The sequence below is a fragment of the Saccopteryx bilineata genome, chromosome 1 (assembly GCF_036850765.1).
Source record: "Saccopteryx bilineata isolate mSacBil1 chromosome 1, mSacBil1_pri_phased_curated, whole genome shotgun sequence".
Lineage (NCBI taxonomy): Eukaryota > Metazoa > Chordata > Mammalia > Chiroptera > Emballonuridae > Saccopteryx > Saccopteryx bilineata.
The window spans coordinates 175,512,286-175,530,448 of NC_089490.1; the positions used below are offsets into that span (position 1 = coordinate 175,512,286).

Genomic DNA, 18,163 nt, shown 5'->3' on the forward strand with positions numbered 1-18,163 from the left:
ATTACTTTTCTATTAAGTACTTTTTTTAATGATTCAGATTTCAGTAAAGCTTAGTAAAAAACACACAGACTTCAATTAGTTTGATATAGTTTGATTATAAACTCAGCTCTTAGTTCTTAACTTCTTTCTGTGTTTCCATTTTCTCATTTAATAAGGAAGAATAATGCTGCTTTCTTGTTATCTTTGAAAAGTAGTCTAGCAAAGAATAATTTTAAAGAATAAGTTTCCTGAGTCATTTTGTGTTGCATTCTGCCTTGTCATTTAAAGTAGAGATGCAATTTAATTGAATGTGAAGAGCACAGTGATATCTTGCCTTAAAGCTTGTAATGTGTAACTAGTTCACAAATAATTTAACTTGCTTATATCAAGTATTACATAAAATATAATTTAATGTTTTAATAGACATAATTATGTGATAGAGTAAATTAATGGTCTCATATGGATTTTCAGAGATTTCAGTAAGTTTCCACAATATCAGACCACTGATAGATGGCAGAGCCATAATTTAAAAAATATTTTTATTCCAAGGACAAATTCTATTTCTTGCCTTTTTGGAAAGCTATATGTATGCAATATACATATTTGGGAAGCAATATGTAATGCATGTATATATAGCATATTGGATATGTGTATATATATTTTTAATATATAATGCATGTGTATATATAAAATAATGGTTTCAAGTACTGAAATAAATCTCATTTAACATGGATTGTTTGGTGGGTTTTTCAATATCAACCAATTATTTTTCTATTTTTTGTACACAGCTCTTAAACATTTCTGAATTTTGTCTCATAGTTGTTTCTTTTTTTATAGAATAAAAGAATACCTTAATAAAATTTTTTTTAACAAATCATCATTACAACTCTGTTTTATAGCCTGACCAGGTGGTGGCGCAGTGGATAGAGCGCTGGACTGGGATGCAGAGGACTCAGATTTGAAACCCTGAGGTCGCCAGCTTGAGCACAGGCTCATCTGCTTTGAGCAAAGCCCACCAGCTAGAGCCCAAGGTCACTGGCTTGAGTAAGGGGTCACTCGGTCTGCTATAGCCCCCTGGCCAAGGCACATATGAGAAACTAATCAATGAGAAACTAAGGGGCCACAATGAAGAATTGATGCTTCTTATCTCTTTCCCTTTTATTTGGTCTGTCAGTCCCTATCTGTCCATCTCTCTGTCTCTGTCACACACACACACACACACACACACACACACGAAAAAAATAACTCTGCTTTATAAAGCTCAAAAAGTCAACTTTAAGCAACTGTTTAAGCAATTTAAATAATGAAATTATTCCAAAGGAACTTAATAAATATAATAAATATAATATATAATATAAATATAATAAATAAATATGATAAATATAAATATAATAAATATAAATTTAATAATAAATATAATTAACATATTTAATAAATATAAATAATATAATTTTCATGCTTATGTGAATTATTGTATTTAAAAATATATGATAGAGAAGATGTTATACACATTTACAATGGAGTATTACTCAGCCATAACAAAATATGTTATTTGCAACAACACAGATGGACCTTGAGAATATTATGCTAAATGAAATAACCCGCCAGACAGAAAAAGTTAAGAAGCATATGATTTCACTCATGTGTGGGCTAAATGTGTAAGCAGCAAATGAATAAACAAAAATCCCCAAAACTCATAGGCACAGACCACCATATGAAGGTTACCAGAGGCGGGGGTAGTAACGGGTAAAGGGGGTCAAATACATGGTGCTGGAAGATGATTTGACTGTGAGCAGTAGGCAGACAATGCAATATTCACATCATGTATTATATAAGTGTACCCATGAAACCTATGTTAATCTTATTAACTGATGTCACCCTAACAAATTTAATTAAAAATATAAAAACTTCTATTAATCTGCTTTGGTTTCCTAATAAAGTCAGTGAGTAAATAATCAAATTGTTTTTGCTACATGAGGACAGATAGCTGGTCAGGCGCTGCTCCTAGTCTAAAACAACATTGAAAGATGCATTGTGGATTCAAGTCTTAAACTAGAATCAGGGTTACCAAAAGTTCATAGCTCTTCATTTTAGAATGACTAACTCTCTTAGCTTATAAGTGTGTCTGTAAAGTCATGGTGCACTTTTGATCCATCACAGGAAAGAAAAGAAGATGACAGAAATGTGAAATCTGCACCAAATAAAAGGAAAATCCTCCCAGTTTCTGTAGGATAATGTGGCAGCATGTGCACATGTGCAGATGATGACATAACACCATGTATACAGTGGAGCAGCCCATGGCCATGCCAGTCGAGATGTGGAAAGTACAGAGGAAAGTGTGTTCTGTGGCTTGTTAAATTCAAATCCGTGACCAAAGAGCAACGTGAATATCTGCGCATTTATAACGAAGCTCTACCACATAGGAATAACATTACTCAGTGAGATAAGCAGTTGAAGGAAACCAGCAGTTTGGTGAAGAAACCCTGTTCTGGTAGGCCATCAGGGGTCCCGAAACTTTTTACACAGGGGGCCAGTTCACTGTCCCACAGACCGTTGGAGGGCCACCACATATAGTGCTCCTCTCACTGACCACCAATGAAAGAGGTGCCCCTTCCAGAAGTGCAGCAGGGGCCGGATAAATGGCTTCAGGGGGCTGTACGCGGCCTGCGGGCCGTAGTTTGGGGATGCCTGCTAGAGGCTATACAAGATAGCTACTTATGGAGTCCTAAAAAATCTGTGCGTGAGCCCACATCGAACTGCATTGAATAGGTATGAAACTGGGAGAGTTTTCCTTTTATTTGGTGCAGATTTCACATTTCTCTTGTCATTTGTTGCTATCCTGTGACTGGTCAAAAGTGCACCATGACTTTATGCACACACTGTATATATATTTCAATACACTGACCACTTATTTTATCTCAATTATATGACATCTCTTTAAGAAACAGCTTATATTTTAGATCAAGCAACCATACCCTTATGTGTAAATAAACAGAAAAAAAAGTGGAATTACAAAATAATACTTGTACTCACGGAATGTTCTATAAAATTCTTCAAGAGACAGATGCTTGTCAGAGTTAAAATCATCGAATTTCAGTAGATCATACAAAGTACAATCTGAAAGATCTTTGCCAAGTTCTTCCTGTTTTATCACCTGCCAAGAAAAGTATAACCATACAATTATATCTGTGTCTTGATATTTCTATAGTATTATTAATTATAGGTAATAATTAATTAATAGATCATTTTCAGTGTGCAAACTAAATCTTAAAAAAATTGGGTTTTCATTTACTGGGCAATTATCTCGAACCATTTTAAAGATTTAAAGTAATAAAGTTAAGATAGATACTTAGAATTTAGTCTGCACTTCTAAAACAAAAATCTCACAGTAGGACACAGAAAATCTGAACATTAAAAGGATATTTTTTTTATTTCACTGATTCCCTTTGCTTCATTTCTACTGACTCAAGAAAATACCTCCATATGAAAATAGCCTCCTAGGTCTTAGTGTCCTGCGTCAAAAGAAAATAAAACGGGGCTCTTTTCCTACAGAACAAGTGAAATAGTTTGTTCCAACTTTTGTCCTTGTATTATTTGTGAAAAATAAAGTTAGACTTTTTATTCTCCTTTTATTAAACTCCTCCTGCTGGAGGGGAAACTGGGATTGTGCATTAACTCCTTTGGTCACTAAGGAGCTATTAAGCAAATGACTGTTTCCAGGAGCCAGACAGAATTAATGCACTGCTTGATGATGAAAATCTATCCAAGCATGGGTGAGAAAAATCATCAAACTGCTTTCTACTGTGTGCTCTGTCCTATGGATTCAGGCGGTAGTTTTTTTTATAATCTACTGCTTTTGACTATTGCCTGTCATAGAATGGAGCTCCCCAAGATTTTTCAAACATTCCTATTTATTCTGGGTAGCTGCATAGCTGCTTCATGGGCTTTCACAGTCTCCCACAGATAGAGGCAGCAGTTCATACTGCTTGGAGCTGTGCATCACAGTGTGTGTTTTTCAAAAGGTTATTCAGTGTAATCAGAAAGCTCAGGCTCTGCAGTCAGCCCTCTCTGGGTTCAGGTCCTGCCAGTGCCACATAACAGCTCTATAATTTCTGGCAAATCATTTAACCTTTCCTCAATTAGAAACTGAGGATAGTAACAACTATATCTTTTGGTTGTAATAAAAATTATACTCAAACACACACATTCAGTCAGAGGCAAGACTTAACACAAAGTACGTTCAAAAGTAACCATTTAAAGTTCAAAATAATGACTTTTATAAATAATGTTCTTCTTATTGAAATAATCCACTGCAGCCTGACCTGTGGTAGCACAGTGGATAAAGCGTTGACCTGGAATGCTGAGGTCGCCGGTTCAAAACCCTGGGCTTGCCTGGTCAAGGCACATATGGGAGTTGAAGCTTCCTGCTCCTCCCCCCTTCTCTCTCTCTCTCTCTCTCTCTCTCTCTCTCTCTCTCTCTCTCTCTCACTCTATCTCCTCTCTAAAAATTAACAAAAAAAAGAAAAAAATTTAAAAAAAAGAAAGAATCCACTGCAGATTTCCACACCAGCTTGTGCAAGTCATGGTTGTGCGTTCACAATGTATTACTGCTTCTTTTGGTAGGACAATGTTTTCAGTCTTTCTTTGTTATACCAATGACAGATTTATGATTCTACTTTCTGAAGATTCTCAGATATATTTGAGTTGGGTTTTTTTTAACCCTTTTTGGAATATTCCTTTGTTAAAAGTTCATGCCTGAGTGTGTATAAGGTGTAGAGACAGCTCTGAAGATCTGAAGAAGAAGCTTAGCTTGAATCTCTAGAAAGTCCAGCCCGATCTTGAGCCACCTGAAGAAAGGTAGGTAATGAAAGCACATACACTACTAAATATAGCTTTGAGAACTTAATGGAACTTTGCTGTTCTTATACCATTGTTTTCAACTTTCATTGGTTAAACTGAAATTCCCTGCCTATGGATCATGGGGAATTCATATAAATAGGTATTGTTGATAGTAAGTATCAAGCCCTACACTTGAGGACAGTACAGCTGGAGAGATTAACAAAACTACTTAATGGCTTCAGCCATCTCTTATTAGCCTAATGAGAAAGCAAATATTGCTTTACCACTTAGAAAGCAACAGAACTCTCAGTCATTCTCTACTTGTTATTTGCTAGATCATGGAAAATGACTTTCTTTGGGTGGGAAGAGAAACAATGTATTTGATCTTACATACTTCACTAAGCTCTACCTGAACATTTGTAATGCTATTGTGATAATTTTCCCATGCATTGACACCAGGGTTTGGTAAGGCATTTTAATATTTTTAGTGGCTTTTATTCTCATGCTTTTTTGTAATGTGATGAAGATGAAAGAGGAAGTTGAAGGGACACTTTTCATCATTTTCAAGCTCATATCTATTTGTTTAAATCTTTCACTCCAATTAAATCCATGTGTTAGACCTAGAGAACACACCTCCACCTTTTTCCTGAATTCTGGCTCTGGCATAAGACTGGCTTGATTTTTATTTGATTACAATTATAGAACTTAAGTTGGGCATGCTATTTTAATGAGAGTGCCCCAAAAAGCTCATGGTCTGGCCAGTTATCTTTCACAGAAAACCTTACTCATCTACACTGAATCATGGCCATGTACAGGAGAGAAGTGATTCATTCCCTCATTCATCAGTATTATAAATACAGGTTTTCCTCATTTGTTCTGTTTGTGGTCAATAAAGTAGCCTACTTACAACATAATTCCTCAGAAATTTTTCTCTCCTGTAAGTTTTCTGATGGGACTTTTGTAAAGCCTGGGGTGTTTCACATGAGGGAAGCACTTTCCACTGAGCTTTCAATAGCAGGAAAAATTGCTTTAAATATCCAGAGTTTTGTTAACCTTGCAGTGATGAATATTTGACTACTGGGAAGACAGCATTCTAGAAAATCTAAGTAGATTTCTTTCCCCACTGTATAGTAATACATTAAGCATTTTTGGGGGAGGGCAAAGGGGATACAAACTTGTAGGTCTTTGATAATATCTTGAACTTCTTTCATATTGTCTTTAGAATACATTTCAAAAACTCCCCACTCTAAGCTCCACAAAACATGTTATTTACTTTTGAATTAATAATTCATGACAGGACTAGAGTCATTGAATAATCTGGCATTTAAGTATTTATGATGCTTCAGTCTAGTAGGCTACTCATAATTTTATGTATTCTGTTGTAGAATATTAAAGATGTTTCCTAAACTTACCAGTGCTTTGGTGAATTCATTAAGATGACAAAAATAAAAATTTTTATAATTTTTTCTAACTAGACATCAAGTAGCATGAATCTTGGGACTCCGAAGAGGTTAGAATCAGTGTGACAAGATAGAAATAGTAGCAGAATGTATGTCACCCAGGGAAATCAGATACACAGCATTCAAGAGGGGGTACATTAAGCATCAATGTAACCAAACTGTCAAAGTTGCATGTGGAATTGTAACAACTCAGAGATGACTCAATATTTTGATACTAGATTCTTTTTGTTCCAAAGCAGAAAATTAAATTTAAAAAAAAATTTCTTCCCCAAAATAAACTACTTCCCTTAGTATTCTTTTACATTAGTTTATTCCATCATCCATTCAACAAATCATTTTTGTCTATTATGTGTCAGACACTTTCTTAATCCAGAAAATGGCTAACAGAAAGACATACAAAAATCCTGCCCATGTAAAATTTACATTCCAGTGAAGGTAAAGCAAAGAAATATACCAGTTAAACATAGAGTATGTCAGTTGATGATAAGTTTTCTAAAAATAAATAAAACTGGAAAGAGAAATAGAAAGTGTCAGAGGTAGCTATAGAAAATTGTCTCCTTGCTATAGAGATGTATGAGCATTAACTCTCTGGAGATATGGCATGACTTGGAAATTGAGCTTATTATACTGGCATTCATGAAAGGTATAATATACATGGAATTGATTTTGATGGTCTCAAAGCAGGTCACAGTGATGAAATTATATATAGGTGAGAGAGTATAAGAGGACAGAAGAGTGGAATCTACCAGTACTATGTCCCTTTTTTTTTGCTTGTTAAGGACAGATGAGGATGGCAACTGTGAACTAATGGGCATATATGCCACTCATATGTTCAAGTTATCTGATCTCTTTATCATCTAAACTATTTTTCTCAAATTAATTATCACCATGTCGAAGTCTCAATGATCTTAGTGAAATTAGAGCTCAGAACTCTTCTATTTTAAAGAAATTCAATCATATTTGTAAAGTTGAGAAGAGGCAGATATATTCCTTTTTGCTTGGCAAATGTGTCTATTACCCCAAAGCCAAAGAATCAGAAAATAACAATATTCCTTTGGTAGGAATAACCATCTCTAGGCATTAGCTTTAAGCTTCCCCTTCACACTCAACATGGGTTAGCTCCTCTATTACTTAGTCTGAACACCTTCTTGTACACTTTCTCTCTTCTTTTCTCCTTCCTTCTTTCTTTCCCCTCTATTATTTTTTTGCAAGAAAATGTGAATGACACTGTTTTTGTTTCATAGAGATAGTATTCTATAGAGGATGAATAGGAACACGTAATCAAATAATTAAATAAATGAGATAATTAATTGTCCACAGTATTCCAAAAGTAAACAAGATGTAAGGATAGAGTAAATAATTAGTATTATAATTTAATTATTTAATTGTATATAACTGATGTCATCCTACAATAGATACAAAGATTAAATAAAAATATTTAAAAATTTAGAGTTCTCTTTTATGTTAGAAAGCATTAAAAAATAATATAGAGGCAATATTAATTTTTTTGAAAGACCAGCTAAAGAAATAACATTATTAAATACCTAGTGAGAAAAAAAGTATTTTTTTTATTTTTAAAGCCTTTTGTGAGCTCACAGGGGTCCTCTGAGCATGCATGCCAAAAATTTGAATCCACCTTGACATCCTAAAGAATGATGCTACAAATTATATGCTCATAATTTTTTCCAAAAATAATTTTAATTTTTCAGTTGTCTTGTGCATATTATAAACAGCATTTCAATATATTTAAAACTAGTTTTAGCTTAGGCAGTTAGTTACTAACAAAGGAAGGGATCAAATGGACTCAGACATTAAGCCTGATTATGGAGGAAGTGGAAGCTTTGAAGCCAGGAGAATTAGGGGTGGGGGAGAGAACCAGCAAGGAGAATTCTTCTCCAGAGACATGCACAATATGGCAAGCCAAGATGGCACAGGGGGAGCCCTTCTGCTAAGTAGGTGTGCAGCAGAAGTCAGATAACAAGGCAGAATTATGAGGCATGCACAGTAGGAGCTAAAATGGCCACCATAAAAGGGAGGAGTCTAGCCTGAGAAAATCTGGGAAGAAAATCAGATAGGATAAGTGCAGGAAACCCCAGAAGGTCCAGGAAAGGCATTGCATAGTTCAAAGAAAGCCTACTCATCCCCAAGCCCAAGGAAATATAACCAAAGCTTAACAAAGGTTAAATATCCTCTCTCTTTTTCTCTCTCTCCTCCTGTAGCAGCCCCGCAGGCTTGGGTGTGGCAGCCACATGAAAAAAGTGGGCCAGAGAGGAACAGAGACTGAGCTAGTTTACTGAAGCTTTGGATGCCGATGTCAGGTTAATGGCACAGCATCTCTGGCCCTGGCCTCCCCCTGGGTGTGGTGGGCCCATGTGCAGTCTGCAGACCCAGAGAGTGAATTTATATCTTGCCCAGTTCTGGATGAGGAAGTACAAAAGCCTCTTCTGGGACATCTATGCCCCGTGCACCCTTCTACTAACTCTTGTCACTACTGCTCAAATCCTCTTACATGAGTTTCTGAAATTCATCTCCTATGACTTAGCAAGAACTTATGTCCAGACCACTCTACCTCTGGCAATAGTTACTTATGTTTCCAGATACAATTGAAAGTAATGCTTTTAAACTGTTGCCCAAAGCTGTACAAAAATCTACTATTATAGGCCGCCTCTTTCCCTAAATGCTAACTGTTGCTGTTATTATTACTCTGAAATCTCTAGTGATTGAAAGGAAATTCCAAGTACTACTAGGACCAACTACTGGCATCACCAATGCTGTTCTAACTCAAACACCTGGTTTCTATGGCCTTCTTCTGAATACTGATTGGTTTATGGGCTTTTAAAATGTTAAATAAGATTAATCAACATGGCATTTCCTGGAAGTTCTCACTTATCATTCTTTTCTATCCATAGAAGTGCTTATTTAGTTGTATTTAATGTGTTCCCAGGAAGACAGCTCTTTATTTATGAGACAAAACAATTCTTACCAACCTCATAGTGTTAAACAAATACACTGACTAGACATTAGAACCTTTTACAAAAATCTTTAAAAATGTAATAGACTTAATAAACTCAAAATAAAGATTAAAGGTCTATTCCCATGTAACATTTCTTATATTGTTTAAAGAAAATTGTTATGCATGAAGGTTGCAAAAAATTACCATTTCCATGCCCATATTGTTAGCTTAAAAATATTTAATCTTATGTATTCCTGCTTTTTATTTAATTTTATAAATGTATTCACATATGGTAGTCATTGAACAAATGGCTTTTTAAGTCAAATATGTATAACATAATAATCTAAGTCCTGTGAACAAGTAGTTCTTTTTATTATTTTAATAAAGAGTTGGCATGTGTGAACATTAGGGAAATATTTCATTCTAATATGCATTCCTAATGTGAATCGGCTAATTAAGATGACAAAATCTAAATGAAGAAAAAGCTAAATCAATATACTCAATACAGATGCTTATTTAAACTCAGAAATCATGAGAGAATGATTTTGCTTATTTAAATTCTGCGGATGGTTATTTTATAAAATGGAGAGAAACCTAAGGAGTAGATTTTCCAAGCTGTTAATACCATTTCACCTTATGGATTTTATATTTGCTGCTTTTAAATTAATTAAACAAGGAGGCCATAGACTGAGACAGCTCTAATGCAGAAGTGCCTACATAAGCAAACCGAAAATCTAAGCCTACAAATGCCTCGAGGTTACCAACTTGAAACCTAAGGGCAGCCAATCGTGGCCATGGAGGTTCACATTGGATTCGAGCAAACGGTAAAGAAACAGTGGATCCAACAAGTGGTGGGCTGTTCCTTTATTAAAGTCTCACACTAGCCAATGAGCAAACAGGCAGGGGAAACACTTCCCTTTCACTCAGAGCTCCCAAAGCCCTGACACATTCTCTGGTTCAGACAACCAGGAGAATCTTCTCCAGTTCCTTCTAGAATCAAAGACCTCCCCAGTCTCAGTGGAGCTTGCAAAGCCCCTCAGCTCTGATTCCTCATCTGCACTCCTTCTTCTCTCTCTGCAAAACTGGCATTTACTTCACCACTCTGCATTCTCTCTGCTCTTCCTGCAAAACTGGCTGGGTCCACAAAGACCCCTCCTCCAGCAAACATTAACAAAACAATGGCCCCTCCGAATGCAATCAACAATTTGCAATCAACTCCCCTGCTCTGAGGGCAAGCACACACATGGCTGCCCAGTGCCATTTTTTAACAATAAAAGTGAGCAAACTCAAAAAATACAAATTTTACAAACTCTTTTGCCCAACAGCTGCCCATTTTGAAATGATCTTTCTTGACATAAACTCTTAAAATTTTAATATGCCTCAGTTTATCTTTTAATAGTGCTAACAAAATCAAGGGTGCCATTGCACCAAGTGTCATCAGCCGGTGTGTCCTCTCATCTTTCTCTGAGGATCACAATGTAAAAAATAGTTGTCCAATCTTCTCCAAAAAGCAATCTGGACAAATTCCTTTGTGTTTCGTTTTCTGGTTTACCTCTGAGAGCCGATGAAATCCACGTCTCCTCGTGTGGCTGTGCACATTTCCCAATCTGACCCAATCTCCATTCCTTTCCAACTCAAACCTATCAAAGTGCCCCCTGAGAATCCTGCTCTGATCAGGGCATTCTCTTCTGTCATGTCTTGCTTATAAAACATGTTCTTCACCATATTGATTTAAAAAAATTCTGGCTTTCTCTCAAAAAAACCATTTGTCCAATAATTTTAACAACTGGAGGATAATTTTTACTCAGATCTATACTCTCAGTGCAAGGATGGTAAATAACTACATGCCTCCCTATTTGGCTATTATTTCCTCTTTCCAAACCAGTCTTCACCAGATAGATGAATGGATGGATGGATAGATGATAGATGATAAATAGATAGATAGATGATAGATAGATAGATAGATAGATAGATAGATAGATAGATATAGATATAGACTGATGATAGATAGATCTTACTTTTTGAATCTCAAGTCATTCAGCTACATGATTCTTTCCTATTCTTACCCCATAATTAATGAATGAATAAAACTTCTGATTCACAATATTTCTGTCCACTTCTATTAACTCTTTTAATGTTCTCAGTGACTTTAATATTCACGTGAATGAAGCAGATGTGCTCTATGCTCTCTTTCACAACAAATGTTTATTAACCTTTTCTCCTCCAATGACCTTTTCCTATGTGCCATCCTGCTAGGAGGAACAGGTTCATATCTTAGATCAGTAATCCCCAAACCCGGGACCGCAGACCGGTACTGGTCAATGGGCCATTTGGTACCAGTCCACAGAGAAAGAATGAAAAACTTACATTATTTTCATTTTATTTATATTTAAGTCTGAACGATGTTTTATTTTTTTAAAATGACCAGATTCTCTCTGTTACATCTGTCTAAGACAGAGTCCCCAAACTTTTTACACAGGGGGCCAGTTCACTGTCCCTGAGACCGTTGGAGGGACGGACTATAAAAAAAACTATGAACAAATCCCTATGCACACTGCACATATCTTATTTTAAAGTAAAAAAACAAAACGGGAACAAATACAATATTTAAAATAAAGAACAAGTAAATTTAAATCAACAAACTGACCAGTATTTCAATGGGAACTATGCTCCTCTCACTGACCACCAATGAAAGAGGTGCCCCTTCCGGAAGTGCGGAGGGGGGCCGGATAAATGGCCTCAGGAGGCCACATGCGGCCTGCGGGCCATAGTTTGGGGACCCCTCATCTAAGACTCACTCTTGATGCTTGTCTCAGTCACATGATACGTCCGTGAAAATATTTTCTGACATTAAACTGGTCCATGGCCCAAAAAAGGTTGGGGACCACTGTCTTAGATGATATCATCCTGAAATTCTGATTTTAGGAATTACACGTTCAGGTCTGTTTTAAGAATACCAATATTATATGTTTTGAAGACCACAATTGTGCTATTATGGAGCTGAGTGGCCGACCACACTAGTCATCCATAGATCATTTAGGGGAGATACCAGGGTGCCCTTGTCATTCATGTTTGTGACCATGCTTCAAAGAAAGAAGTCTTTACCTGTTTGTTGAGAATTTTGCAGTGAGTTATTTTGAGATATGCACTGAAAGATTCAACAAATTTGGAATATATTGCTACCAGAAATATTTCACTGCAGTAAGTGTTATTAAAGTTCATATTTCACAGTAGGCCCAAAGAGAGTGTGGAATTCTTACTGATGGAGAATACAGTTTCAGGAAGAAAAAAAAAAAAAAAGAGAGAGAGAGATCCAGATAGCATATATGAACCTGATACCTATTTAGATTTAAAAAGCAGAACTAAAGTAGAGCACCAAACAAGTAAGTTTTCACCCCTTATCAGAATGGTCCTCAGGAAGAGCCAGAACATTTGGTTTTGTATAAGAATTGCATAAATCTTCTCTAACATAAGAATTGGTGACTGGCAGAGGTCATTCAGTTTGATGTCTTAATTTTGAATGGGATCCAAGCAACAGGGCACAGACTTGAGAAAAGATGTAGGGCTTCTTATGACTACATTAAATATCCATAAACTGTTTTCCAGTAAAGGGACAACAGAGTTTTAAAAACAAACGTGCACTAAACACCTTTAAATGTTATTGAAATCTTGTCTGGCACATAGAAATTAAGACAGTTATATGGGACTAGAGACAATAATAATTTGTTTTATTTCTGTAAAAAAACAAGATTTGATAGATATCTCACAGTACTCTACCAGCCAACTCTATACCCTTTGAGGTGGTAGAAATTCTCAGCCAATGGGTAAAAGCAGGTCTGATACACAGGAGAAAAGTGAGAAATAATGGGATTTTACTGCTCTCAGAGGGTGTAATAAGTGTGACAGAAGACAGAGGCTGGGCAGCGGTAGAGCGTCGGCCTGGCGTGCGGGGGACTCGGGTTCGATTCCTGGCCAGGGCACATAGGAGAAGCGCCCATTTGCTTCTCCACCCCCACCCCCACCCCCTTCCTCTCTGTCTCTCTCTTCCCCTCCCGCAGCAAAGGCTCCATTGGAGCAAAGATGGCCTGGGCGCTGGGGATGGCTCCTTGGCCTCTGCCCCAGGCGCTAGAGTGGCTCTGGTCGCAGCAGAGCGACGCCCCAGAGGGGCAGAGCATCACCCCCTGGTGGGCAGAGCGTCGCCCCTGGTGGGCTTGCCGGGTGGATCCTGGTCGGGCGCATGCGGGAGTCTGTCTGACTGTCTCTCCTCGTTTCCAGCTTCAGAAAAATACCAAAAAAAAAAAAAAAAAAAAAAGAAGACAGAGGCTGGGAAGTTCTCCTAGTCTCTAGGACTGAAGATATGTTTCTTCCTTAGGAAAGAATACGACAGATACCAGTTTCTGATATTCTATAACTTTCCATTAGTTTTTAATAAAGGTAAATGTTGGCAATTGTGAATTATTTGTTTATGCAAATTGAGGATAAAAATCTAAAGTAGAACCATATTGTTTTGCATAATTAGGAATTTGGAGCTTGGGATAAAGTGGAAGCATTGAAGTTGAGAGATAAATTAGACGCAAGGCACAGCATGGACCAAAATGAAGCAAGGGAAAAGTGTAGAAAGTTCATCGGAACGATTTTAATTTGTGATTTATGTAATATGTGATGTAAACCCAACTACTGACTCCTTTACACATCTTAAATGAAGTCCACATTGCTCTTGGCAAATGAATATTTTTATTTGAGTGTGTGTAACTCAAAGAGAAGTAAAAAAGGGACAACATACATTACTATATCCAACAAACGTTGAATATAAGATAATACTGTTAACTATTACTATTACTACTAACATAACTGTAACTCAGTTAATATATATTTTATTTCTTATAATTTAATTTTGTAGGCAAGAAAAAACTGTGTTAAACTAGGTATTGCACATTTTGATATAGAGAGATATTTTAGTATATATCATCTGAAAATAAAAAAAATAGATAATTCTTCAATTAAACATTGTATCTGTAAAATTATGGGCACTACATAATCTGGGGGGAAAATTTCCAACATCACAGGTTGCAGAACCACATTTACTTGTCTCTAATATAGAATTCAGGATTTAACAGCACTCATGCTAGCTTTATGAGATAAGTAGATGAGTACTTCAAATGACGAGCAAAATAAATAACATGACATTATCATTTTATCCTTGATTTAGTGAAATATCAAAACTATTAATCTTCTTTTGCAAGACATTATTTTAAATTGTAAAACTTGGTATTTTAACTCTTTGCATGCTTAATAATGTACATATAGATTTTCAGGTCATATTGAATGCTAACTAATGATATTCAATTTTTTCTCACCTACCATTGAACTGTAAGCATTAAAAAATGCAAAGGCTGAATATGATGAAAATATTGATCAATTATTCACCTGCTAATCCAAGCACATGTGCCATCTTTATTTCATTTTTATCACAATGTTCTCACAAATAATTAGATTTGAAAATAAAATTGTCACTAATAATTACATTACGCTTTCTAGCTGCTAGTTATGTATGTAAGAACCTTTCATATTCTAAATAATATAAATATCACATTAAATTTATATATTAGGTACTGTTAACATTGTCAATATATAGAAAAAGAAACTAAGACGGAGTTTAAGTAATCTGCCGAAACTTACAAAGGTAAGTAGTGGAGATGTGATTTGAATCTAGGCTTTATAATCAAAGTTCTTAACTACTATGCCATAATCATAAAAAAGATCAGTTTTGAAAAATATCCATAACCGGTTGGCTCAGTGGTAGAGTGTCCACCAGGCATGTGGAAGTCCCAGGTTCAATTCCCAGTCAGGGCACAGAGGAGAAGCGACCATCTGTTTCTCCATCACCTCTGCCAGGCATCCCCAAACTACGGCCTGCGGGCCACATGCAGCCCCCTCAGGCCATTTATCTGGCCCCCTGCCGCACTTCCAGAAGGGAAACCTCTTTCATTTGTGGTCAGTGAGAGGAGCACTGTATGTGGCAGCCCTCCAACAGTCTGAGGGACAGTGAACTGGCCCCCTGTGTAAAAAGTTTGGGGACCCCTGCTCCGCTCTCCCTTCCACAGCCATGACTCTAAACATGATATTAAAGACCTTATTCTTTTTATCTACTGCTTTCTGCTATTTCTCTTTTTCTCTCAAGTAGACAAGCCTCTAGGTTCTAATTTACTTGAAAATCTTCAAGAGCAACTCTAGAATATGTACTCCTTATGTAAAGTTAGAACAATGTGTGCAGCCAGCATTCACACTGCATTTAGAAAACCTCACAGCCAAATCATGTTCTTTAATTTTTACTTGTCATTGGCAGTATCTTAGGTTACATTTTCTGTTAATAATGGCTTGTAAATTATTAACATACACCAGTAAGATCCTTTCTCTTTACTCTAAATTAAAATATTTTTATATTTTAGATGAAATTATGATATATGTTTCTAAGTTTATAAGTAAAGCTTATATTTATTGACTATAAAGTGATATATAGGCTCTTAAAAAGTACTTGCAACTTAAAAATACAAAAATCAAAAACAATAATTGTGCTATAAATAGCTAGATATTTATTATATCTTCTCTAGTGTGCCTGTTATAACTTTCTCCTTTCATAGTTGATTGCTGATGGATGAGATAGTAAGATTTCCACTATTTGTTTATGAAACAAAGAGTGCCTTATGTGATGTGGGATATACATAGAAAGAAGTCAGTGACATTACTTCCCCCTGTCCTTGCATGCATGTTCCTCATAGATGGCCAAGATATCAATGGGATTCAGAAGACAATTTCTGTTCTCACATCATAACTTTGAGATGACTTGGAAGGACACTTTTCAGAAATAGCAAGTTCCAATCAAAGGTTAAAAAAAAACTAAACTTTGTAGGTGATGAACTTTATTACAGGTTAAATTGTGTCCTTCTAAAAGATATTTTAAAGTCCTAACCCCCCGTACCTCAGAATGTGGTCTCTTTTGAAATAGGGTTGTTAAAGATGTAATAGGACCTATTCAGTGGTCAGCAAACCACGGCTTGTGAGCCAAATGTGGCTCTTTGGCCCCTTGAGTGTGGCTCAAAGGCCAGTTTAAGAGTACTCTAATTAACAATGTGCCTACCTATATAGTTTAAGTTTAAAAAATTTGGCTCTCAAAAGAAATTTCAATCATTATACTGCTCATATGTGCTCTGTTGACTAATGAGTTTGCTGATCACTGTAACAGGTCATTTAAGATGAGGTCATGCTGGAGTAGAGTGGACCCTTATCCAAAATGACTATTGTCCTTTACGGGGCAGGATGATATAAAGACAGACACACAGAGAAGGCAGAGTGACACAGAGTGATGTTATGTATAAGCCAAGATATGCCTGGCTAAAGAGGCTGAAAGAGACAAGGAAAAGTCTTCCCCTGAGGCTTCAGAGGGAGCAGGCCTTGCCAACATCTTGTTCTGGACTTGGACAGACTGAGAGAGAGGTTGTTTTAGCCACCCAGTTTACGTATTTTGTTATGGCTGCTCTATGAAACTAATACAAACTTGAACGGAGCAGACATTTCAAACTTGTGCAGGGGAAGGGCTACCAATGTCCTATAACAACTAGCAATTTTCCTTTTGGCTTTAGATATGAGTATTATGATAAAAACTAGATTTGGTCAGATCATATTTTGTACCTAGTCAATGATTACAGTGTTATAAATGTTAATAAAACAAAAAGTATTACAAAAATAAAAAATGAAAATAATCAGTATATTCAAATGTGTCAACACACATAGATCTAGGCTGTATGTATTGATTATAAATTAATTTTAAGGAAATAAATTTGTTATTATTACTATAAATACAAAATTCCAAAAAGATTAATTCCTAAAAAAAGAAATCAAAAGGTATATGAAAACACAGAAATCATAATTAAAAGTTTTCTAATTTTACCCTAAAATTCTAGAGTTTAGTTGCTTAAATCCTACTTAGTAACTACTAAGGGACTTAGTAACTACTCAATAAATGTAGGTTGAATTATAAAAGATAATGAAAATGATGTATATTTTAATTAACTGGAATGACAGAAACTATGGTCAATTTGCTCACAAGGTCACTTTAATATGAAGTCTCTAAACTAAGTTTTACTATTTCAAAGCTTAGAAATACTTGCATAAAAAGACCAATATTCTATAATGGAAAATTTTAAAAATAAGGCATAAAATTAACCATAAAAGATGAATGGTATAATGTTATGGAAGTAGATTATTGATTTTTAAAAAAATTATATTAACTGCTACACACAGCAGTAAAATATACCTGACGTACACTATACGGATAAGTCAGCAAAATTCCTTGGTGCTATTATCTTCCTAGTTACTCTACATTGGTTTTCTCTCTATTTCTTCCTAAAACCTATACATATTTCCGGAGAAATTATATGTCCCTTATTTTATATTTACAGTACTATCTCCAAAACTAGTTTAGGTTCTGTTTCCTTACAACTAGTCCATTTATTTCAGTGACAAACATACATAAAACTATTTTTACTTTTCCAAATGGCTCACATAAAGGCTTTTTGTTTATTAATATAGTCTCTTTAATAACAAGTTTTTTGACATGTATAAATATTTAAGTGACAATTTTCAAAGACATGAAATTTAATAATGTGGACTTCATATTAAATAAAAACTAAATATATTATAATTGATCCTTGGTTATTGAAATAAGTACTGGGTTATGTCCACCATTCAATATTATCTTAAATAATTTATTTACATTATGTTATAGATGTGCTTAATTGCTGGTCAATAGTTACTTCGAATACTGAATAAACAAGGTTTTATTGACTGATACAAAATTAAATATTATAAAGGGTCCAAAATATACCTGAAAATATTTATAAATTTTATCAAAATGATAACTGGTAAGTCTTTT

General features: G+C 35.5%; 1 protein-coding gene across 3 annotated transcripts in view; it reads right to left on the reverse strand.

Moving 5' to 3' along the window:
• Positions 1-18,163, reverse strand: part of FSTL5 (follistatin like 5) — a 699,550-nt gene that overhangs the window by 319,062 nt on the left and 362,325 nt on the right. For all 3 annotated transcript variants that reach the window (XM_066280005.1, XM_066280011.1, XM_066280003.1), the window contains one exon: positions 3,013-3,133. In XM_066280005.1, coding sequence (XP_066136102.1) covers positions 3,013-3,133 — 121 coding nt within the window. The remainder of the gene's footprint in view (positions 1-3,012; positions 3,134-18,163) is intronic.